The sequence below is a fragment of the Rhinatrema bivittatum genome, chromosome 7 (assembly GCF_901001135.1).
Source record: "Rhinatrema bivittatum chromosome 7, aRhiBiv1.1, whole genome shotgun sequence".
NCBI classification, from domain to species: domain Eukaryota; kingdom Metazoa; phylum Chordata; class Amphibia; order Gymnophiona; family Rhinatrematidae; genus Rhinatrema; species Rhinatrema bivittatum.
Window position 1 is genome coordinate 310621713 of NC_042621.1, and position 25463 is coordinate 310647175.

Genomic DNA, 25463 nt, shown 5'->3' on the forward strand with positions numbered 1-25463 from the left:
GTTTCTAGTGTGTAGACTTCAATTACCCCAATATAGACTGGGTAAATGTATCATCGGGATAAGCTAGAGAGATAACGTTCCTGGATGGAATAAATGATAGCTTTATGGAGCAATTGGTTCAGGAACCGACGAGAGAGGGAGCAATTTTAGATCTAATTCTCAGTGGAGCACAGGACTTGGTGAGAGAGGTAACGGTGGTGGGGCCACTTGGCAATAGTGATCATAATATGATCAAATTTGATTTAATGACTGGAAAAGGAACAGTGTGCAAATCCAAGGCTCTCGTGCTAAACTTTCAAAAGGGAAACTTTGAAAAAATGAGAATAATAGTTAGAAAAAAATTGAAAGGAGCAGCTACAAAGGTAAAAAGTGTGCAAGAGGCATGGTCATTGTTAAAAAAAAAACAAACCATCCTAGAAGCACAATTCAAATGTATTCCACACATTAAGAAAGGTGGAAAGAAGGCAAAACGATTACCGGCATGGTTAAAAGGGGAGGTGAAAGAAGCTATTTTAGCCAAAAGATCTTCATTCAAAAATTGGAAGAAGGATCCAACAGAAGAAAATAGGATAAAGCATAAACATTGGCAAGTTAAATGTAAGACATTGATAAGACAGGCTAAGAGAGAATTTGAAAAGAAGTTGGCTGTAGAAGCAAAAACTCACAGTAAAAACTTTTTTAAATATATCCGAAGCAGAAAGCCTGTGAGGGAGTCAGTTGGACCGTTAGATGATAGAGGGGTTAAAGGGGCACTTAGAGAAGATAAGGCCATCACGGCAAGATTTTTTTAAAATAATTTTATTTTTATTAAATTTCCAAATAAACACAAGTAATACTTATGCCAAAGAGATAAGATACATAACATAAAGTATTTCTCTTAATATTAATTACCACAGGTATAATAGAAACATATCAAATCTCTCCACATATATCTTAATAGGAAAATGGGAGACCAAGGTTTTGCAGAGCGAAAAGGGGAAATAAGAAAAAAAGAAATCTCCAAAAATATCCCCTGTATTAACTTAAACAGTCCCCCCACGAAATACAATTTAGGAGTGTGAATCCAGGTATGCTCTTAACTGAGAGGGCTCAAAGAACAAATATTTAGAATTTTGAAAGTAAAGAAGTCATTTGCACTGATATCTTAAAGAGAATCTAGCTCCTCGCGATACCACCTCTCCTCATTAAAAGAAATTTCTTTCACCGTTCTTGAGTAGACCTGTTTATATCGGGAAAAATCTGAACTTTCTGCCCATGAAATCATTGTGATTGATTTCGAAAGAAAAATCTTAAAACAGAGTTCCTTTCTGAAACAAAAGCAAAAGTCACAAGTAATGCCCTTCTTGTCTGAATAACAATTTCTTGAGTTAGTTCCAAAATGTCTGTGATATTTAAAGAGGCATCATGAGGTAGACTCCCATCCTTAGAAGAGGGCAGGTAATAGATTTTTGTTATAACAGGAACCGCCTCGTCAGGAATTTTAAGAATTTGAATAAGGAAATTTCTAAATAAGTCCTTTGGAGACATCATATTTAAATACGGAAAATTCAAAACCCTTAGATTCAGAATTTTCGAAGAATTTTCCAAATTTTCCAGCTTCTTTGAATGAATGATATCAGATTGAATCAAGTTACTCTGAGCTGATTCTATAGTCATCACTCTTGTATCCAAAACTTTTATTTTGGTATCAAAGTTTGTAATTTGAGATTCAATAGCCAGCGTCTTAGCATTTGTCTCCTTCAAAATATGAGTTTCAGAAAGTATGGCTTTTTCTAATGAAGACAAGGCATTCTATATGGAATCTAATGTTATTACTGATGGTTTGATTAAAGACAGTTACAAGGTTAGGCATACCTTGGATTCCTGCTCTCCTGATTCCGTGGGGTTTCCGCAATTCATTCTGGCTTCAGACACATGTAGAACTTCCATGGGGCCTGTGGAATCCCACAGCTGGGGATTCTCCGAGGGCGGCGACAAAATGGCATCCCCTCTCGGGACCTCAGAATTTTGCTCGTGGATTACTTCTCATTCCAAAGATGATGACGAATCCATCAAATTTAAATCTACATCCGAAGTCTTGAAAGGTGGCGCGGGTACCGTCGGTGCACCAGGGCTCAAAGATATCTCTTCTGCCAACAGAACCGGCATTCGCTTCATGCCGGTATCTGATGTGGCTCCTCCCTCGAGTGCCTGAAGCAGGGGAGATGCAAAGAACAATTCTATCCGTGCTTGTCGTTGTTTAGGTATTGGTGAAGATGCCTGTATTTGCTGGAGTTTTGCTTTTCTTTTAGCATGTGACATTATAGCTTGTAAGAAAAAGTCTTGAGAAGTTCACAGAGAGAGCGTCCAAGCATGCACTTCAGTCGGCAGCCATCTTGGTCTCCAACGCGGAATAATTTAATAATTTATTTGCTTTGGTGTTTACTGAAGAGGATGTTGGGGAGATACCCGTTCCGGAAAAGGTTTTCATGGGTAATGATTCAAATGAACTGAACCAAATCACGATGAACCTAGAAGATGTGGTAGGCCTGATTGACAAACTAAAGAGTAGTAAATCACCTGGACTGGATGATATACACCCCAGGGTTCTGAAGGAATTCAAAATGAAATTTCAGACCTATTAGTTAAAATTTGTAACCTATCATTAAAATCATCCATTGTACCTGAAGACTGGAGGGTGGCTAATTTAACCCCAATATTTAAAAAGGGCTCCAGGGGCGATCTGGGAAACTACAGACCTGTTAGCCTGACTTCAGTGCCAGGAAAAATAGTGGAAAGTATTCTAAAGATCAAAATCACAGAGCATATAGAAAGACATGGTTTAATGGAACAAAGTCAGCATGGCTTTACCCAGGGCAAGCCTTGCCTCACAAATCTGCTTCACTTTTTTAAGGGGTTAATGAACATGTGGATAAAGGTGAACCGGTAGATGTAGAATACTTGGATTTTCAGAAGGCGTTTGACAAAGTCCTTCATGAGAGGCTTCTAAGAAAAGTAAAAAGTCATGGGATAGGAGGCGATGTCCTTACCTGGATTACAAACTGGCTAAAAGACAGGAAACAGAGAGTAGGATTAAATGGTCAATTTTCTCAGTGGAAAAGAGTAAACAGTGGAGTGCCTCAGGGATCTGTACTTGGACCGGTGCTTTTCAATATATTTATAAATGATCTGGAAAGGAATACGACAAGTGAGCTTATCAAATTTGCAGATGTTACAAAATTATTCAGAGTAGTTAAATCGCAAGTGGATTGTGATAAATTGCGGGAGGAACTTGTGAGACTGGAAAATTGGGCATCCAAATGGCAGATGAAATTTAATGTGGACACGTGCAAGGTGATGCATATAGGGAAAAATAACCCATGCTATAGTTACACAATGTTGGGTTCCATATTAGGTGCTACAACCCAAGAAAGAGATCTAGGCGTCATAGTGGATAATACATTAAAATCGTCGGCTCAGTGTGCTGCGGCAGTCAAAAAAGCAAACAGAATGTTGGGAATTATTAGAAAGGGAATGGTGAATAAAACGGAAAATATCATAATGCCTCTGTATCGCTCCATGGTGAGACCGCACTTTGAATACTGTGTACAATTCTGGTCGCCAATTCTCAAAAAAGATATAATTGCGATGGAGAAGGTATAGAGAAGGGCAACCAAAATGATAAAGGGAATGGAACAGCTCCCCTATGAGGAAAGACTAAAGAGGTTAGGACTGTTCAGCTTGGAGAAGAGACTGCTGAGGGGGGATATGATAGAGGTGTTTAAAATCATGAGAGGTCTAGAACGGGTAGATGTGAATCGGTTATTTACTCTTTCGGATAATAGAAAGACTAGGGGGCACTCCATGAAGTTAGCATGTGGCACATTTAAAACTAATTGGAGAAAATTCTTTTCCACTCAACACACAATTAAACTCTGGAATTTGTTGCCAGAGGATGTGGTTAGTGTAGTCAGTATAGCTGTGTTTAAAAAAGGATAGGATAAGTTATTGGAGGAGAAGTCCATTACCTGCTATTAATTAAGTTGACTTAGAAAATAGCCACCTTTATTCTAGCAACAGTAACATGGAATAGACTTAGTGTTTGGGTACTTGCCAGGTTCTTATGGCCTGGATTGGCCACTGTTGGAAACAGGATGCTGGGCTTGATGGACCCTTGGTCTGACCCAGTATGGCATGTTCTTATGTTTTTATATCTAAATAAATTAACCCCTTCAAAAAAATGAATCAGATTTGTGAGGCAAGATTTCCCCGTTACGTGTGAATGTTATTAACCCTTGCTGTTACTTTCCTATTAATACTCACAGTGCTGTGATCTCCTGTTACCTGTGAATGTTATTAACCCTTGCTATCACTTTCCTATTAATACTCACAGTGCTGTGAACTCCCGTTACCTGTGAATGTTATTAACCCTTGCTGTCTGTTTCCTATTAATACTCACAGTGCTGTGATCTCCTGTTACCTATGAATGTTATTAACTCTTGCTGTCACTTTCCTATTAATACTCACAGTGCTGTGATCTCCCATTACCTGTGAATGTTATTAACCCTTGCTGTCTGTTTCCTATTAATACTCACAGTGCTGTGAACTCCCGTTACCTGTGAATGTTACTAACCCTTGCTGTCTGTTTCCTATTAATACTCACAGTGCTGTGATCTCCCGTTACCTGTGAATGTTATTAACCCTTGCTGTCTGTTTCCTATTAATACTCACAGTGTGTGATCTCCTGTTACCTATGAATGTTATTAACTCTTGCTGTCACTTTCCTATTAATACTCAGTGCTGTGATCTCCCGTTACCTGTGAATGTTATTAACCCTTGCTGTCTGTTTCCTATTAATACTCACAGTGCTGTGATCTCCTGTTACCTATGAATGTTATTAACTCTTGCTGTCACTTTCCTATTAATACTCACAGTGCTGTGATCTCCCATTACCTGTGAATGTTATTAACCCTTGCTGTCACTTTCCTAATAATACTCACAGTGCTGTGATCTCCCGTTACCTGTGAATGTTATTAACCCTTGCTGTCACTTTCCTATTAATACTCACAGTGCTGTGATCTCCTGTTACCTATGAATGTTATTAACCCTTGCTGTCTGTTTCCTAGTAATACTCACAGTGCTGTGATCTCCCATTACCTGTGAATGTTATTAACCCTTGCTATCACTTTCCTATTAATACTCACAGTGCTGTGATCTCCCGTTACCTGTGAATGTTATTAACCCTTGCTATCACTTTCCTATTGATACTCACAGTGCTGTGATCTCCCGTTACCTGTGAATGTTATTAACCCTTGCTGTCACTTTCCTATTGATACTCACAGTGCTGTGATCTCCCGTTACCTGTGAATGTTATTAACCCTCATTGTCTCTCTCCTAGGTTAATACTGCTGCTGCAGTATCTCAGGCTGAAGTTGTCGCACATGAGCTGGGACACAATCTTGGAATGAACCATGATGACACCAGATGTCCTGGCCATGATTACATCATGAACAGTGTAGAAAAGTAAGATTTCTGCCCAGGGCTGCAGGGACCTCCAGGGAGAAGTTTAAATAATTTAGAAGTGGTAACTAGATTGTAAAGCGACTCTCTGCTTGCAAGATGTGTATCACTACTTGAACAAAAATTAGTAGAGGCACACAAATGAAATTTTTGGATAATGATTTAATCAAAATCCCACAATCCAGAAAAATAATTGTATCAATTTTTAAAAATACCCAACACGCTTTAAAAAAAAGGAAGTGTCTGGGCAGCAGAGAAAGGGGGTGAACTGCACTAAGCATGATCAAGCCAGGGTGTGAGCACAATCGAAGTGCAAAAGCCAGAAATGCCTGCCTGCATCTGTGTCATCGCCTCGTCTCGTTTGCATGCTCTCCGGTCGTGCTGGCGTCATAGGAATCAGTGGGGAAACCCTTGCACTGGTGCACACACAAGCCTCACTTGTAATATCACGAAACAAAGTGCCAGGGCAGGAGGAGCTGCTGAGATACAAGGATTGTATGGCACTGACCTTGAAAGCCACTTATACGCATAAAAGCCTGTGTTCTGCCCAGAAATGATTGTACGGGGCTCAGTTTGCGGGTCATCCAGTTCCGCACCCCTTCATACAGGAGCCAGTGAGCGGCATTCCAGGGGGGAGAGATGGAAATAATCTGCATACGTTTTTTTGTGCGCAAGTTAAGCCTTCCAAAGAAGAGGGATAACTTTACGCTGGTTCATGCGTGTGTGTACTTGGGCACTTATACACACATTTTTGGAAGCTTAGGTTTGCTTTGGTAAAGTCCATGAGAATAATGTAGTAAGCTTGCTGAAGCCAGGGTGTTAGCAGAATGAAAATGCATGCAAGAAGCCAAAAAATGCCCGTCCTGAGAGGAGAAATAAAATTCCCACCTGCTGCCGCCCAGGTGACACAGTCCCAGTGCTGAATTCTGTTGCCTTCTGCCAGCTAATTCATTCCATGTCCTTGAAGGGGCGTAGGATTTCCCTTAACTCAAGGTGCTTGCTGCTGGACTGTAATCAGGCATTGATAAGTGTATGCCTGAGAGAGGGTAAGGATTTAACCGAGGTCGATTTCCCTTCCTAAGGTGCATCTGCATTCATTTTTAGTATTGGGGTTGTACCTAGTTCGGTGTCCCCTGGTCAGCAGGATTTGTGAGGCCAGGACACTGGTGCATGCTTTGGGATTCCTTGCTGAGATGCAGAGAGAGCCTTCCATGAGCGCGTTGCAGGGGTAGGGGAATCCCAGTCACTCTATGCAGTGGCGGGAAGGTTTCTGCTTCATTTCCATTGCTGGGGGGCAGAAGGCAGGATGGCTTGTCTTAATGGTAGAGCCCCCTACCTAGTAAAATCAGGCCCCTGCTATGATGGAAGGTGAAACACAAGGAAGGTATCTTGCTTTTTGTAGTGAATCCCATTGTCTCTCTGGGAATTATTTTACTGCCATTAATTACAGTTACTCTGATACCCAAGTTACAAAGTGCATGGAAAGGTGATTTTCCGTTCGGATGAGCCTGTTTAAGGTTGTAGAGGAGTCATATGCTCTTAATATTATCCTCTCTTGCTCCATTTTAAAAACAGCAAGTGTGCAATTGGATGGATTTCCCTCTTTCTTTCGGGCCGATACAGTAAAGTCTGTGGGAGAGCGGGCAAACGGTGCGCACGATTCAGTATTTAAATTAGGTTCGGCAGTAGATCCGGGTAAAAGGAGGCGCTAGGGACTAGCGTCTCCTTTTTGACAGGAGTGGTGGCTGTCAGCGGGTTTGACAGCCGATGCTCAATTTTGCCGGCGTCGGTTCTCGAGGCCGCTGACAGACACGGGTTCGGAAACTGGACGCCGGCAAAATTGAGCGTCCGGTTTTCAGCCCGACAGCTGTGGGCCGAATTCAAATTTATTTTTTTTTACTTTTTTTACTCTTCAGGTCCTCCGACTTAATATCGCCATGATAGTAAGTCGGAGGGTGCACAGAAAAGAAGTTTTTACTGCTTTTCTGTGCACTTTCCCGGTGCCGGAAGAAATTAGCGCCGACCTTTGGGTAGGCGCTAATTTCTGAAAGTAAAATGTGCGGCTTGGCTGCACATTTTACTTTCTGTATCCTGCGCGCATACCTAATAGGGCCATCAACATGCATTTGCATCAACATGCATTTGCATGTTGAGGGCGCTATTAGGTTCGGAGGGGTTGGACGCGCGTTTCCTCCCCTTACTGAATAAGGGGTAAGGGAAAACGCGCGTCCAATAGAGGGTTAACAGTGCCCTCCGTCGGAGCGCACTGTACTGTATCGGCCTGTTTGTTTGGAAGAAATACTTTGTACAAAATAGTTCTGCTCCCAAAGGTTTTGTAAGACTGCAGAAGCCTCCTTTCAGGTTTTTGCGTAAGGATGTCCTTTTTAGGGAGTCTGTGTCTCGCAGCGATGTCACCTTGATGAGAGACAGGGCACAGGGGGTATTAAATTACCAGACCTTTAAGAGACCAATATTCAAAACCAGTTAGCCAGATAAGTGGCAGCCGTTGAATATCAGTGGTCACCACTCAGCTGGATAAGTAAATAGCGAGGTCAGTCAGGGGCACTGCTACTGATCCGGATATTCAGATTTATCCAGTTAAGTCAGACCTGCCAGGGAGCTGAAGACAGGGACTCTCAGCAGCGCAGCCTTCCTCCTGAATATCCCACGTAAGTTACTGCATTGTGAAAGGGGTGAAGAGTATTGAATGCAAAACAGGAATGTGCACCACCCAGTGCAAGTAGTGAACGTTCACAGTGTGAGTGCTGTCTCTGATGCCCAGCACAAGTAGTGAACGTTCACAGTGTGAGTGCTCTCTCTGACGCCCAGCACAAGTAGTGAACGTTCACAGTGTGAGTGCTGTCTCTGATGCCCAGCGCAAGTAGTGAACGTTCACAGTGTGTCTGCTCTCTCTGACGCCCAGCACAGGTAGTGAACGTTCACAGTGTGACTGCTGTCTCTGACGCCCAGCACAGGTAGTGAACGTTCACAGTGTGTCTGCTCTCTCTGACGCCCAGCACAGGTAGTGAACGTTCACAGTGTGTCTGCTCTCTCTCTGGCGCCCAGCACAAGTAGTGAACGTTCACAGTGTGAGTGCTCTCTCTGACGCCCAGCACAAGTAGTGAACGTTCACAGTGTGACTGCTGTCTCTGACGCCCAGCACAGGTAGTGAACGTTCACAGTGTGTCTGCTCTCTCTGACGCCCAGCACAAGTAGTGAACGTTCACAGTGTGTCTGCTCTCTCTGGCGCCCAGCACAAGTAGTGAACGTTCACAGTGTGTCTGCTCTCTCTGGCGCCCAGCACAAGTAGTGAACGTTCACAGTGTGAGTGCTCTCTCTGACGCCCAGCACAAGTAGTGAACGTTCACAGTGTGTCTGCTCTCTCTGGCGTCCAGCACAAGTAGTGAACGTTCACAGTGTGTCTGCTCTCTCTGGCGTCCAGCACAAGTAGTGAACGTTCACAGTGTGTCTGCTCTCTCTCTGACGCCCAGCACAAGTAGTGAACGTTCACAGTGTGTCTGCTCTCTCTGGCGTCCAGCACAAGTAGTGAACGTTCACAGTGTGTCTGCTCTCTCTCTGACGCCCAGCACAGGTAGTGAACGTTCACAGTGTGTCTGCTCTCTCTGACGCCCAGCACAAGTAGTGAACGTTCACAGTGTGTCTGCTCTCTCTGGCGCCCAGCACAGGTAGTGAACGTGCACAGTGTGTCTGCTCTCTCTGACGCCCAGCACAAGTAGTGAACGTTCACAGTGTGACTGCTGTCTCTGACGCCCAGCACAGGTAGTGAACGTTCACAGTGTGTCTGCTCTCTCTGACGCCCAGCACAAGTAGTGAACGTTCACAGTGTGTCTGCTCTCTCTGGCGCCCAGCACAGGTAGTGAACGTTCACAGTGTGTCTGCTCTCTCTGACGCCCAGCACAAGTAGTGAACGTTCACAGTGTGACTGCTGTCTCTGACGCCCAGCACAGGTAGTGAACGTTCACAGTGTGTCTGCTCTCTCTGACGCCCAGCACAAGTAGTGAACGTTCACAGTGTGTCTGCTCTCTCTGGCGTCCAGCACAAGTAGTGAACGTTCACAGTGTGTCTGCTCTCTCTCTGGCGCCCAGCACAAGTAGTGAACGTTCACAGTGTGTCTGCTCTCTCTCTGGCGCCCAGCACAAGTAGTGAACGTTCACAGTGTGTCTGCTCTCTCTCTGGCGCCCAGCACAAGTAGTGAACGTTCACAGTGTGTCTGCTCTCTCTCTGGCGCCCAGCACAGGTAGTGAACGTTCACAGTGTGACTGCTGTCTCTGACGCCCAGCACAAGTAGTGAACGTTCACAGTGTGTCTGCTCTCTCTGGCGCCCAGCACAAGTAGTGAACGTTCACAGTGTGTCTGCTCTCTCTCTGATGCCCAGCACAAGTAGTGAATGTTCACATTGTGTCTGCTCTCTCTGGCGCCCAGCACAAGTAGTGAACGTTCACAGTGTGTCTGCTCTCTCTCTGATGCCCAGCACAAGTAGTGAATGTTCACATTGTGTCTGCTCTCTCTGGCACCCAGCACAAGTAGTGAACGTTCACAGTGTGAGTGCTGTCTCTGATGCCCAGCGCAAGTAGTGAACGTTCACAGTGTGAGTGCTCTCTCTGAAAATCCAAGTACACTACATCTACTGTTTCACCTTTATCCACATGTTTATTAACTCCTTCAAAAAAGTGAAGCAGATTTTTGAGGCAAGACTTGCCCTGGGTAAAGCCATGCTGACTTTGTTCCATTAAACCATGTCTTTCTATATGTTCTGTGATTTTGATGTTTAGAACACTTTCCACTATTTTTCCTGGCACTGAAGTCAGGCTAACCGGTCTGTAGTTTCCCGGATCGCCCCTGCAGCCCTTTTTAAATATTGGGGTTACATTTGCTATCTTCCAGTCTTCAGGTACAATGGATGATTTTAATGATAGGTTACAAATACCTCCATTAGGGCGGTCGCCACCATCTTGGCCTTCATATTACATAAGGGCACTGCCTTCGGATACTGGGAGGCATAGTCCAGTATGACAAGAATGTATTTATTTCCTCGGGTCTCCCTCTCTAGTGGCCCCAGAAGATCCATGCCCACTCTTTCAAAGGGGGTCTTGATTATAGGCATTGGTATGAGATGTGCTGCCCATATCCCAGTAGGTTTGTGAGCTGGCAGGTAGGGCAGGACTGGGAATACAACTGGACCTGTTTATGAAGGCCCAGCCAATAGAATTGTACCAGGATCTTTCCACTGGTCTTTTCCTCCCCCGGGTGACCCCCTAGAAGTTGAGTGAGATCTAACTCCACCCTAAGGAAAAGATCAAATCCACCCTAAGGAAAATCAAATTCACCTAAAATAAGGAAAATCAAATCCACCTAAAAGGAAAAGACCCTAAGATCAAATCCACCCTAAGGAAAAAAGAAAAGGAATGGAGAAAAAACAAATGCATACTAACACTGGAAAGATACCGCACACAACTGGCAATATATAAAAAAATGATTAATAACACCAAACGAGACTACTACAGTAAAAAAATAAAAAACTCCCCTAACAGCTCTAAATCACTCTTCAACATAGTGAACAATGTGATATCAAGCAACAACAGCCCAACTCCCCAATCCAAAAACCTTAGCCAAGATCTTGCGCTGTTCTTCAAAAACAAAATCAGCAAAATTACAAGAAACCTCAACAAAACCACAAGCATTGACGACCTACCAACCCTCAAAAACATTTCACCCTGGTCTACCTTCGAACCAATATCAACAATCGAAACAGAAAAACTCCTCAGAAAACTAAACCCAGATCGCCATGAACTCGACACAATCCCAAATTCTCGCCTTAAAGGAAATAGCACATATCATCGCTCCACCCATCTCTGCAATAATAAATAAATCTCTCTAAGAAAGTGAACTCCCTGATAAACTAAAAGTTGCAACAATTAAACTCATATTAAAAAAAGACACCTCAGTCCAGACGATCTAAACAACTACCGCCCAATTTCAAACCTACCTCTCCTCGCCAAACTGACAGAGAAAGCTGCACTCAAACAGCTCAACGACCACCTTGAAAACAACAACATCCTTCACCCTGCCCAACACGGCTTCAGAAAAAATCATAGCACAGAAACCTTACTACTCAATTTATCTAACACAATAATAAGAGGTTTCGACAATGGCCAAAAATTCATCCTAATCCTCCTCGACCTCTCCGCAGCATTTGACACAGTAGATCACAAAAACCTAATCTCCAGACTAGCCGACATCGGTCTATCTGGCAAAACTCTTGACTGGTTCACATCATTCCTTAAAAATAGATACTTCAAAGTAAACATTAACAACCACTGCTCTGATGCCATACCCCTTGAAACCAGAGTACCCCAAGGATCAGCACTATCTGCCACCTTGTTCAATATATACCTAATACCCCTCTGCAAACTTCTCACAAGTCTCACAAGTCTCGGCATAACATACTAGATGTATGCCGACGACATCCAACTAATCATACCCGTAACTAACAATCGAAAATGCAATGAAAACTTCAGCCACATACTTCGACAAAATCAGGAACATGCTAAACCACATGAAACTATGTCTAAACATGGAAAAAAACGGAGTGTATACTACTTGAGAAAAAACAATCCGGGATCAACATGAACCACACCATACAAATCAACAACTCACAAATCAAATTACAGGACAACGTGAAAGATCTCGGAATATGGTTAGACCCAGAGCTTAACTTAAAAAAAAAACTCATCTCCCTGAAAATCAAAGAAGGCTTCCACAAGCTATTAATCCTCAAACACCTAAAACCCCTACTGTACCAACCTGAATTCAGAACCATTCTTCAATCACTCATATTTACCAGTTTCGACTATTGCAACTCACTACTGATAGGCCTACCCAAATCTACCATTCGACCACTCCAACTACTACAGAACGCATCAGCCAGAATCCTCACAGGTCACAAAAGATCTGACCACTTCACCCCAGTCCTAAAAGAACTACACTGGTTACCCATGGATTGGAGAATCAAATATAAAACTCTGACCTTTATACACAGTGCAATTCACAACATGGAAAACACAGGACTAAATAACATCATTCAGAGACACATCTCTCAAAGTAATATGAGAACAACAAACAAATTAAAACTCAACATTCCAACAATTTCAACTGCCAAACATACTACTGTAAGAAACAGAGCCATCTCCATAGAAGGCCCGCACCTCTGGAACTCACTACCAGAGCATCTAAGATTACAAAATAACACTAAAACTTTTAAAAAAGAACTCAAGACCTGGCTCTTCAGACAAACCTTCAAAGACGGGATTGGTTAAACTACCCATCACAACCAACACCCCATACCCTTACGTACATTTCAAACTTATATACATATCACTAAACCATACCATTACGGTTATTTAAACCATAGAATGATACTCCCAATATGCCGCTAGAAAACCTGCTAACGCCAATCCATTCGCATCCACTGTCACAACCAGAGTCATAACCTGTCCCCTGCTCTTAATTATCCTAATTGGTGAATTACCAACTATCTTGTTATAGTGTTATATCTTGTTATATTGTTTTATCTCGCTATATCTCATTATATCCAAAATGTTGTATTACCAATCATATCGTTAGATGTAAATCTTCATTCTACCAGTTTACTGTAATGACTTTCATATGGTTTCTACACATGTATTTATTTAGTTATTTATTTAAAAACGTTTCTATACCGTCGCTAAGTTATGTACCATCGCAACGGTTTACAAATAGGCACATAGACTAAGGTTAGTAAATGTAGGATATCGTACATTCAAACAGGTGCCAATAAAGTTTGGTTACAATTTCATAAATAAAATCATTATTTGAGTAATGTTGGTCACGTCCAGGTATATTATTGAGTTACTATCGCTTTGAAATATTACTTCTTAAATGTAGGATTGAGTAAATTCATTCTCATCTGCATTACCCTGTACTTTCATTCTCTACCCTCCACACTCTTTAGTGGAGGCTTTTTTAATAAGGCCTTGTATTTTATCCTGTATTCGATGGGCAACCAATGTAAGTCTGCTAGAGTTTGTTGTATGGTCCCTTCTCTTTTTTCCCGTCATGTATCTCATTGTTTCAAATGTAAACCGGAGTGAAGGCCTCTAGCTAAACTTCGGTATATAAAAACGAACAAATAAAATAAATAAATAAATAACTGCATGATCTATTGATGATAGGGTTTGGGAATCAGGAGTTATTCTATTACTTCTCCTTTTGTGACTGTGTACAATAAATGCCCTTTCATCACAAAATAGGGAGGGACAGGATATGCACTCTGTGCCCCTGGGCCAGCTTCCTATCCACCCATTGTATGTGCTCATGGGCCCACTTAAAGGATTTATCCTCCCTCTGGGCTCGCCTAAAGTTCCCTGCATCTTCTAAGTCCTAGGACTTTGCTGACCTCTATCCAGGTTAAGGGTTTTTTTGAAAACATGGCGGTTTGGACATGGTTTGCACCTGAGGTTAGGCCTCTGCTACTTCTAGGGCCTTTACCACCATAAGGCCTGGGTGCCAGTAAACCCACTCTCTCAAGGGTGGATCGAGGCTGTCCTGGAATTGTTTATTGGTTATCTTCACGCCTGTTTTCCCTTCTGGGTGCAGCCACTTCCAGGCATCTTCTTTAAAGCTGTGGAGTAGGTTCCTAGGGTTCTACATCAAAATTACTGTCAGTAGGCTTCAGGGGTGGATCCTGCTCTTCCTGGGATAGCGGCCTTAATTCCCGGGTATGTGGCCGTCCCATGCAGATTATCTGTTGATAGGCATCTTGACTCGGTCCGATAAGTACATTCCCTAGATATGTAGCCACCCTGCTGGTCTTGTGATGCGCTCAAACTTTTTCAAGAAGCCATCTGGGTCTTCTCCTTGGTGCATCTTGTGGAGTGTTGGTGCCTCTGGAGGTGGACGGGACACGGCTGTTTGCACCGCTTGGGCTATTTGCATTAGGTCTGTTTGCTGCCGTGTCATCTGCTCTTGCAATGCCTGCTGCTGCCTAATTTGCGTTTGCAGGGCACCCTGTAACTGCTGCTTGCCGGTAGCCAGGATGTAGATCACCTGCTCCATGTTCTTTAGTTACTGAACTACCTCCAAATTACATACCTCTCAAGCGATTGGAGAGGGGAATTAGAAAACCAAACCTGCTGGTCTATCTGGCCCTTACGTACTCCTTGACCCCTGACTATACGGGTGGGATAGCCTCATTGGCCTGTTGTACGAGATGGAGAAGTAGAACTGAGAGCCCCAGGAACAGGGAAAACACTACAAGGGTTTTATTTTTCTCTCTCTCTTGCTGCTGCTGTGGGTCATTGGCTGTGCTTCCTGCTGAGGCAAGGAGATCCCACTACTGCTACCATATGTGATAGCTTGAGCGGTGGGTGGCTTGGTAATAGCCAGAGACTCTGGCTGTGCCTTAAATGCACTTTTATTTGCAGTGGAAACACAAAATAGCAGCAGAGCTTCAGTTCAGGTATTACAAACAGAAAACAAACACTTCAGGCAGTTCACCTTTACCTCAGGCAATGCACAGTCTTTAAACAGTAAAGTCTTTAAGCAGAGAGTCTTAACCAACCTTAGACATAGCAGGGACTCCATCAGCTTCCCAGGGCCTGTCTAACCTGTCTAGGCCCTGAGGTCTTATATTCTGAAGGGCTCCTCCCTTCACCCAGGATTCCCTGCGGGTCTCAACCTCAAGGAGGACCGCTGTGCCCGGTTCTTTAAGGTAGTCTGAGGGAGTTTTCTGTGCAATCCCTCACATGCCCCTCCAGGAAGAGAGCGCCCAAGGGAGGCTAGGGAAAAGAGTGCCTGGAGGAGGAGATGAGGAAAGTGCTAAGATGAGGAGAGGCCTAAGTACAATAAGAAGTGGAGTGTGGCGTTGACCAGGGAATCCTGTACATGGTTCACGTGAGAGGCCCAGGACACAAAGAAAGTGGTTCCTGTGGTAATAAGTAGCCCGTGGGGGTCAGGTGTGAGTGCCAGAGAGAGACTGTGAATGTATCCTAGTGGTTAGAGCAGGGGGCTACAAGCCAGGAGACCAGGGTTTGAGTCCCACTGTCACTCCTTGTGACCTTGGGCAAGTCACTTTACCCTCCATTGCCTCAGGTACAAACTTAGGCCTGGACTCATCATTATTTGCCTAAACCAAAAAATGATTTTTGCTGAAAATTCGGGGAAAATGCAATCGTTTTTCGGTTTTACCGATACATGACGAATTAGGAAATATCGTACAATTTCCTAATTCGTCAAAAAAACGAATGCACATCCCTAACCTACAGTTCCTGAATGTACTCTGCTTTGAAGGGTGGCCGAAAAGCAGAATATTAAAAAAAAATCTAAATAAAAAAGAAATCTATAAGGGTTGATGAGAAACATGGCCAATAAGAGAGGAGTGAAAGATCTGATTTCTGTTCAAGTGAGGCCTGGGTACTTTAAATCCTGGAGAACGAGATACTTTATTGTGTTGGATGTTTTGCTTTGTCTGTGTACATAAGAACCTGCCATACTGGGTAAGACCGAGGGTCCATCAAGCCCAGTCTCCTGTTTCCAACAGAGGCCAAACCAAGTCACAAGTACCTGGCAGGATCCCAAGGGGTAAAGAGATTCCAAGCTGCTTATCCCAAGAATATGCAGTGGATTTCTGCAGCTCTGCCTTAATAATGATTAATGGACTTTTCCTCCAGGAACTTGTCCAAACCTTTTTTAAATGCAGCTACACTAACAGCTTTCACCACATCCTCTGGCAAAGAATTCTAGAGCTTAATTGTGCAGTGAGGAAAAAATATTTTCTCTTAGTGTTAAATGTATCACCCAGTAACTTCATTGTGTGTCCCATGGTCTTTGTACTCTTTGAAAGAGTAAACAACTAATTAATGTTTACTCGTTCCATTCCACTCATTATTTTATAGACCTCTATCATATCCCCCCTCAGCCGTCTCTTCTCCAAGCTGAAAAGTCCTAACCTCTTTAGTCTTTCCTCATAGGGGAGCTGTTCCATTCCCTTTATCATCTTGGGTGCCCTTTTCTGTACCTTTTCTAATTCTGCTGTATCTTCCCTGAGATGTGGTGACCAGAACTGCACACAATACTCAGGATGAGGTTGCACCATGGAGCGATACAGAGACATTATGATATTCTCTGTTTTATTCTCCATTCCTTTCCTAATAATCCCCAGCATTCTGTTTGTGTATGATATATGAACACAAGATGAGGATGCACCATGGAGTGATACAGAGGCATTATGATATTCTCTGTTTTATTCTCCATTCCTTTCCTAATAATCCCCAGCATTCTGTTTGTGTATGATATATGAACACAAGATGAGGTCGCACCATGGAGTGATACAGAGGCATTATGATATTCTCTGTTTTATTCTCCATTCCTTTCCTAATAATCCCCAGCATTCTGTTTGTGTATGATATATGAACACAAGATGAGGATGCACCATGGAGTGATACAGAGGCATTATGATATTCTCTATTTATTCTCCATTCCTTTCCTAATAATCCCCAGCATTCTGTTTGTGTATGATATATGAACACAAGATGAGGATGCACCATGGAGTGATACAGAGACATTATGATATTCTCTGTTTTATTCTCCATTCCTTTCCTAATAATCCCCAGCATTCTGTTTGTGTATGATATATGAACACAAGATGAGGTCGCACCATGGAGTGATACAGAGGCATTATGATATTCTCTGTTTTATTCTCCATTCCATTCCTAATAATCCCCAGCATTCTGTTTGTGTATGATATATGAACACAAGATGAGGATGCACCATGGAGTGATACAGAGGCATTATGATATTCTCTGTTTTATTCTCCATTCCTTTCCTAATAATCCCCAGCATTCTGTTTGTGTATGATATATGAACACAAGATGAGGTCGCACCATGGAGTGATACAGAGACATTATGATATTCTCTGTTTTATTCTCCATTCCTTTCCTAATAATCCCCAGCATTCTGTTTGTGTATGATATATGAACACAAGATGAGGATGCACCATGGAGTGATACAGAGACATTATGATATTCTCTGTTTTATTCTCCATTCCTTTCCTAATAATCCCCAGCATTCTGTTTGTTTATGATATATGAACACAAGATGAGGTCGCACCATGGAGTGATGCAGAGACATTATGATATTCTCTGTTTTATTCTCCATTCCTTTCCTAATAATCCCCAGCATTCTGTTTGTGTATGATATATGAACACAAGATGAGGATGCACCATGGAGTGATACAGAGGCATTATGATATTCTCTGTTTTATTCTCCATTCCTTTCCTAATAATCCCCAGCATTCTGTTTGTGTATGATATATGAACACAAGATGAGGTCGCACCATGGAGCGATACAGAGACATTATGATATTCTCTGTTTTATTCTCCATTCCTTTCCTAATAATCCCCAGCATTCTGATTGTGTATGATATATGAACACAAGATGAGGTTGCACCATGGAGTGATACAGAGACATTATGATATTCTCTGTTTTATTCTCCATTCCTTTCCTAATAATCCCCAGCATTCTGTGTGTGTATGATATATGAACACAAGATGAGGTTGCACCATGGAGTGATACAGAGACATTATGATATTCTCTGTTTTATTCTCCATTCCTTTCCTAATAATCCCCAGCATTCTGTTTGTGTATGATATATGAACACAAGATGAGGATGCACCATGGAGTGATACAGAGGCATTATGATATTCTCTGTTTTATTCTCCAGTCCTTTCCTAATAATCCCCAGCATTCTGTTTGTGTATGATATATGAACACAAGATGAGGATGCACCATGGAGTGATACAGAGGCATTATGATATTCTCTGTTTTATTCTCTGTTCCTTTCCTAATAATTCCCTAGCTTTCTATTTGCTTTCTTGGCTGCTGCTGCACACTGAGCAGAAGATTTCAACGTATTATCAATTATTACACCTAGGTGCTTTTCCTGAGTGGTGACTCCTAATGTGGAACCTTGCATTGTCGCTATAACTTGGGTTCCTCTTCCCTAACTGCATCACTTTGCGTTTGTCCACATTAAATTTCATTTGCCATTTGCAGGCCCAGTCTCCCAGTTTTGCATTGTCATCTTTGCATTGTCATCTTGCAGTTTCTCAGTCCTATTGTGATTTAACAACCTTGAATAATTTTGTGTCATCGGCAAATTTGATCCCCTCACTTGTTCCCATTTCCAGGTCATTTATAAATATATTAAAAAGCATCGGCCCAGAACAGATCCCTGGGGGACTCCTCTATTCACCTTTTTCCATTGGGAAAATTTACCATTGAGCCCTACTCTCTGTTTTCTATCTTTTTACCAGTTCCCAATCCAAAACAGGACACTGCCCCCATCCCATGACTTTTAATTTCCTAAGAAGTCTCTCATGAGGGACTTTGTCAAATACTTTCTGGACATCCAGATACACTATATCAACTGGCTCACCTTTATCCACGTTTATTTACGCCCTCAAAATAAAAAAGTAGCAGATTGGTGAGGCAAGACTTCCCTTGGCTAATCCATGTTGACTTTGTCCCATTAAACTTTGCTTATCTATATGTTCAGTAATTTTGCTCTTTATGATAGTTTCTACTGTTTTGCCTGGCACAGACGTGAGACTCACTGGGCTGCAGTTTTCCTGATCAGTCTTGGATCAAATTTATATAGTGCATGTATTTGTGAGTCCACATGTCCTGGGCAAAGTTCGGTACTATGAGATTGAATTCCAAGGCGTTCGCCTTGACTTTTGAAGTCTATAATCTACGCTATGAAACTGAAATAAAATCTTCTACTTAAGTCCCTATCACAGAATATTTCTTTTCCATAATGAGTTTGACAGTAGCTTATAGAGCATTTCAGAAATAAAACTAGGAGTATAGCTCATATTGCTTTTTGGTGCAAATCACCAAGAGAGATAAAAGCGTGACTATTATTAATTCCTGAGTAATGTAGGAGCTTATCTGTATTGCTTGAAAATATATTTGTGAAATAAAATCCCACATTTTTAATTTTCTTTGTTGCCCATTTAAAACAGATGGCGGAATACTAACTTTTGTTTGATAACAATTGAGTGGTAGAGCTTCCGATTTATAGCAATTTATTTTGCAATCAGAAAATGTGTTTATTATTTGTAATAATTTAGGTCTGAATGAAATGGTAGTGAATGACAATGTCATCTGCATTTCTGGAAATGTTCCCTTCTATTCGCTTTCAGGCAATCCTTGTTATTTATTTAAATTTATTTAAAAACTTTTATATACCGGTATTAGTATGCATACATCATGCTTTCTCCCCCCTCTTTAATAATTTAGGTCTTAGTATGCATACATCATGTATTAGTATGCATACACCGGTATTAGTATGCATACATTAGTATGCATACTAATACACCGGTATTACTATGCATACATTAGTATGCATACTAATACACCGGTATTAGTATGCATACACCGGTATTAGTATGCATACACCGGTATTAGTATGCATACATCATGCTTTCTCCCCCCTCTTTAATAATTTAGGTCTGAATGAAATGGTAGTGAATGACAATGTCATCTGCATTTCTGGAAATGTTCCCTTCTATTCGCTTTCAGGCAATCCTTGTTATTTATTTAAATTTATTTAAAAACTTTTATATACCGGTATTAGTATGCATACATCATGCTTTCTCCCCCCTCTTACTACATCTAATGTAGAACTACATCTCCTCTTAACCCTTTTCCCTTACCTCAGCCCCAATTTACTAGAATCCCGTTGCTACATCTCCTCCTAACCCTTTTCCCTTACCTCAGCCCCAATTTACTAGAATCCCTTTGCTCCCTAGTTCTGTTTAACTTACCTCAACTAATATACCCCCAAAGTATAGTTCTGTGTGTTTAATAGATTCTACTTTTATTATATTTAAATATTTATATACATACTTTCGTTTAATATATAACTTGTTAAATATATAATCTGTTAAATGTATAATCTGTTAAATGTATAACGCTCCGGCGTAAGTTCCTGTTCATTGTACACCGACGTGATATCTTTGATGAGCGGCGGTATATAAAAAATTATAAATAAATAAATAAATAAAATCATACCGGTTTACAATGTAACTTTAAAGGCAGAAATTACAATGAACAGGGAGGGCGAACAAGGAGGAGTATACAAAGAGCAGGAGGTGGAGGAATTAAAGCAATAAATAAAACTGCAACGGACTATTTACAGGAATATACAAGGCGTAGGCAAGATACTTGCGGAAGTCAGTGTACTTAATCAGGGTAGGCTTATCTTGTCATATCTTGCCTAATTGCAGTACCAAGTGGCTGCACCCCAATGTTAAAAAAAAGCGAAGATTGTGAAGAGCACCAGAGATAAGAGAGTAAAGGCTGCAGGAACAGCTAGATTTACTTTCTTGCCTATCAGCTGGTGTATAAATGTAAGATTGTGAAGCTGGTTTTCAAAGCTTTATAAGGTAATAGTACTTGAAATGTTGAGTCATCGCGAGTTGAGTATGTTCTTCGGGGAAATCTATGCTTTTGGTTCCATCTGTGAAATCACTGCGATTACCTGAAACACAGAGCATATTCTGCCGTGGCACCTCTGCACTGGTTCACCCTATCCCATGAACGCTGAACATTCGGTACTGAAAAGTTTGCCCTATGCCAAAGCATAGCCAGGGGCTGGAGGTAAGAAGCGTAGATAAAGTTTATTTATTTATTTATTGTAAAAGTTTTTATACCGTCATTAAGTTAGGTACCATCATAACGGTTTACAATAAGGCACGAATATTAATAATGGAACAGATTATTTATAAATTCTATCACTATACATGTGCCAAGACTATACGGTAACAAATGTTGTTCTAAAAAACTCATAATTGGATGTGTTATGTTGTGTCCATTTATTTTGTAGCGGTATTAAAGTAGAGACTCTAGCTCATCTTATTCTAGTAATTTAAGATTAAAAAAATGGAATAGGATGTTAGTGGTGCTGGAGAGGTACTGGGGCCAGGTTCATGGACGGGAGCAGTGTTGATGCACTCAAGAGAGCATGAGCTACTTTGCTGTTTCTTTCTTACCCCACCTTTCTGAACTCACTAAATAAATGTGAGCCTCCCTCCTAGCTGGACAGATCTGTGCCTGGTGGTTGTAGGGTGACAGAGGTATTTATCGACTGTTAGCGCTACGATTCTGTGTTTCTCTGCCTTGTTATACGTTACAGAAATCCTCCACTATTCCAGTGCCATATTAGTGGATCGTGCATGTGATATCTGAGCTTCCTGAAGTCAAAGCCTGTTCGGCATTACTGAAAGAGGGAAGGTGAAGGCCCAAGGAAGACGATTAATGCCCATCTCCTCCTTCTCCCTGTCAGGAACACCAAGATGTTCAGTACCTGCAGTGCCGATGACTTTGAGAATCTGATCCTGAAGGGGGGAGGTCTGTGCCTGAAGAACCCTCCCAATCCCAGCGATGTTGTCACCGATCCCGTCTGTGGCAATCAAGTGGTGGACAGCAATGAGGAATGTGACTGTGGCCCGGTGCAGGTGCCTACGCTGCTAGGATCCTATCTGTGCTCGCCACTTCCCTTCCTTTTCTCCACAGTCCTGCTGCACAGTCACAGATCCAGCTGACCTCTGCTTTTCTCCTCACTTTTCCACTCTGCTTATCTCAGGTTCTCTCGACTCTCCCACCATCCACTTGTTCTCTGAAAAAATATTTCCTGATGTTGCTCTTGAGTATTTCTCCTTGGAGCCTAAAGTATTCTTTCCCCTGGAAAAGGGTTTGCTTCTTGTGCATTACTTCTACCTGTGAGCTATGGGAAGGGCCTTCCTCCGCCTCATCTCTTCTGGCGCCCAGTTTGGTAGCTTTTCTTGTGACCACCAGCAGCCTGCCTTTATTGGATGCAAATAGCCATACGGCTTAAGGTCCTGAATTCTATCCAATCTGGTGCAGCCCTGGCCTGGGCTTCAACCCCTCATGGGGAATCTTTCTGAGTTCTTTACTCAATTTAGGAGGATATTCGACAAACCTGGCCGTTCCTCTTCCATCGCTGTGTACTACTTCGTCTCCAGCAGGGAAGTAAGATGCCATCCTGTTCTGAATGCTAGCATCTGAACTCCAGTGGAACCAGGAGAGTTTGGTGCCTGTCTTCTAGCAGAGTCTTGCCAACCGTATCAAGGACGGGCTGGATGACCTTATTGCTCTCTTTGTGAAGGTGGATGTCGGGTTCCAAGAGAGGGCCTGAGATAGACTCCTCTTGCAGAAATCTGTGACTGGCAGCTTGATTTCAAAACATAAGATCATGCCATACTGGGTCAGACCAAGGGTCCATCAAGCCCAGCATCCTGTTTCCAACAGTGGCCAATCCAGGCCACAAGAACCTGGCAAGTACCCAAAAACTAAGTCTCTTCCATGTTACCGTTGCTACTAATAGCGGTGGTTATTATCTAAGTCAACTTAATTAATAGCAGGTAATGGACTTCTCACTCGTTGTATTCCTTTCCAGATCATTTACATATATATTGAAAAGCACCGGTCCAAGTACAGATCCCTGAGGCACTCCACTGTTTACCCATTTCCACTGAGAAAATTGCCCATTTAATCCTACTCTCTGTTTCCTGTCTTTTAACCAGTTTGTAATCCACGAAAGGACATCGCCTCCTATCCCATGACTTTTTAGTTTTCTTAGAAGCCTCTCATGAGGAACTTTGTCAAACGCCTTCTGAAAATCCAAGTATACTATATCTACCGGTTCACCTTTATCCACATGTTTATTAACTCCTTCAAAAAAGTGAAGCAGATTTGTTAGGCAGGACTTCCCTTGTTCCCATGTTCCAGCTCCTCACTTTGTTTCAGCTCCTTCCCTTGTTCCAAGCTCCTTCCCTTGTTCTAAGCTCCTCATCTTCTTTCAGCTCCTTCCCTTGTTCCAAGCTCCTCATCGTCTTTCAGCTCCTCACCTTCTTTCAGCTCCTTCCCTTGTTCCAAGCTCCTCACCTTCTTTCAGCTCCTTCCCTTGTTCCAAGCTCCTCACCTTCTTTCAGCTCCTCACCTTGTTCCAAGCTCCTCACCTTCTTTCAGCTCCTTCCCTTGTTCCAAGCTCCTCACCTTCTTTCAGCTCCTCACCTTGTTCCAAACTCCTCACCTTCTTTCACCTCCTCACCTTGTTCCAAGCTCCTCACCTTCTTTCAGCTCCTTCCCATGTTCCAGCTCCTCACTTTGTTTCAGCTCCTCACCTTGTTCCAAGCTCCTCACCTTCTTTCAGCTCCTTCCCATGTTCCAGCTCCTCACTTTGTTTCAGCTTCTCACCTTGTTCCAAGCTCCTCACCTTCTTTCAGCTCCTTCCCTTAGAGGTTTCTGAGGTGGGCAGGGGGAGATGTGAGCTGTGTCCTGAGGCCTTGGTGCTGTGGGTTAGAGAGGGGGGTTTCTGAGGTGGGCAGGGGGAGGGAGAGGGGCAGTTACAGGCTGTGCTCTGATTGTATTTTTCTCTGCCCCAGGTATGTCAGAACCCATGCTGCAATGCCACGACCTGCAAACTAACACCCGGCTCCCAGTGCGCTCAAGGGCTGTGCTGTGAGCAGTGCAAGGTGAGCTCCATCTCCTACCTCAGCTCTTACAGTCAGCCCCAACTGCAGCAGTAGCACTCACTTCCTGCTTCTCCTCCAGTTTAAAGTTTCAGGAATGGTGTGTCGTGCAAAGAGCAATGAGTGTGACCTGCCGGAGTACTGCAATGGGAGCTATGCCCTGTGCCCCATCGATGTGTACATCATGAATGGATACCCCTGTAACAGCAGCCGTGCCTACTGCTACAATGGCATCTGCCAGTCATACAACTCCCAGTGCCAGGCCTTGTTTGGAGAGGGTGAGTGCCCTGGTACCCTTCACGTGGCCAGCCCTTCCTCACCACTCTGCCATCCCTCCCTCCCTCTATCCATCACACGGCCAGCCCTCCCTCACCACTCTGCCCTCCCTCCCTCCCTCTATCCATCACACGGCCAGCCCTCCCTTACCACTCTGTCCTCCCTCTATCCATCACACGGCCAACTCTCCCTCACTACTCTACCCTCCCTCCCTCCCTCTATCCATCACAAAGCCAGCCCTCCCTCAGCACACTACCATCCCTCCCTCCCTCTATCCATCACACAGCGAGCCCTCCCTCACCACTGTACCCTCCCACCCTCCCTCTATCCATTACATGGCCAGCCCTCACTCACCACTCTGCCCTCCCTCCCTCTATCCATCACTAGGCCAGCCCTCTCTCACCACTCTGCCCTCCCTCTATCCATCACATGGCCAGTCCTCCCTCCCTCCCTCTATTCAGCACATGGGCAGCCCTGCCTCACCACTCTGCCCTCCCTATATCCATCACACGGCCAGCCCTCCCTCACCACTCTGCCCTCCCTCCCTCCCTCTATCCATCACACGGCCAGCCCTCCCTCACCACTCTGTCCTCCCTCTATCCATCACACGGCCAACTCTCCCTCACTACTCTACCCTCCCTCCCTCCCTCTATCCATCACACGGCCAGCCCTCTCTCATCACTCTGCCCTCCCTCCCTCTATCCATCACATGGCCAGCCCTCCCTCACTCCCTCTATCCATCACATGGGCAGCCCTCCCTCACCACTCTACCCTCCCTCCCTCTATCCATCACAAAGCCAGCCCTCCGTCAGCACACTACCCTCCCTCCCTCTATCCATCACTCGACCAGCCCTCCCTCACCACTCTACCCTCCCTCCCTCTTTCTATCCATCACAAAGCCAGCCCTCCCTCAGCACACTACCATCCCTCCCTCCCTCTATCCAACACATGGCCAGCTCACCCTCACTACTCTACCCTCCCTCCCTCCCTCTATCCATCACAAGGCCAGCCCTCCCTCACCACTCTACCCTCCCTCCCTCTATCCATCACTCGGCCAGCCCTCCCTCACCACTC

At 43.4% G+C, this 25463-nt stretch overlaps 1 protein-coding gene across 1 annotated transcript in view; it reads left to right on the forward strand.

Moving 5' to 3' along the window:
• The window catches only part of LOC115096253 (disintegrin and metalloproteinase domain-containing protein 9-like), a 150600-nt gene that overhangs the window by 92470 nt on the left and 32667 nt on the right, over nucleotides 1-25463 (forward strand). Inside the window, exons 11-14 of the mRNA XM_029610761.1 lie at nucleotides 5378-5502; nucleotides 21905-22076; nucleotides 24027-24116; nucleotides 24196-24391. Coding sequence (XP_029466621.1) covers nucleotides 5378-5502; nucleotides 21905-22076; nucleotides 24027-24116; nucleotides 24196-24391 — 583 coding nt within the window. The remainder of the gene's footprint in view (nucleotides 1-5377; nucleotides 5503-21904; nucleotides 22077-24026; nucleotides 24117-24195; nucleotides 24392-25463) is intronic.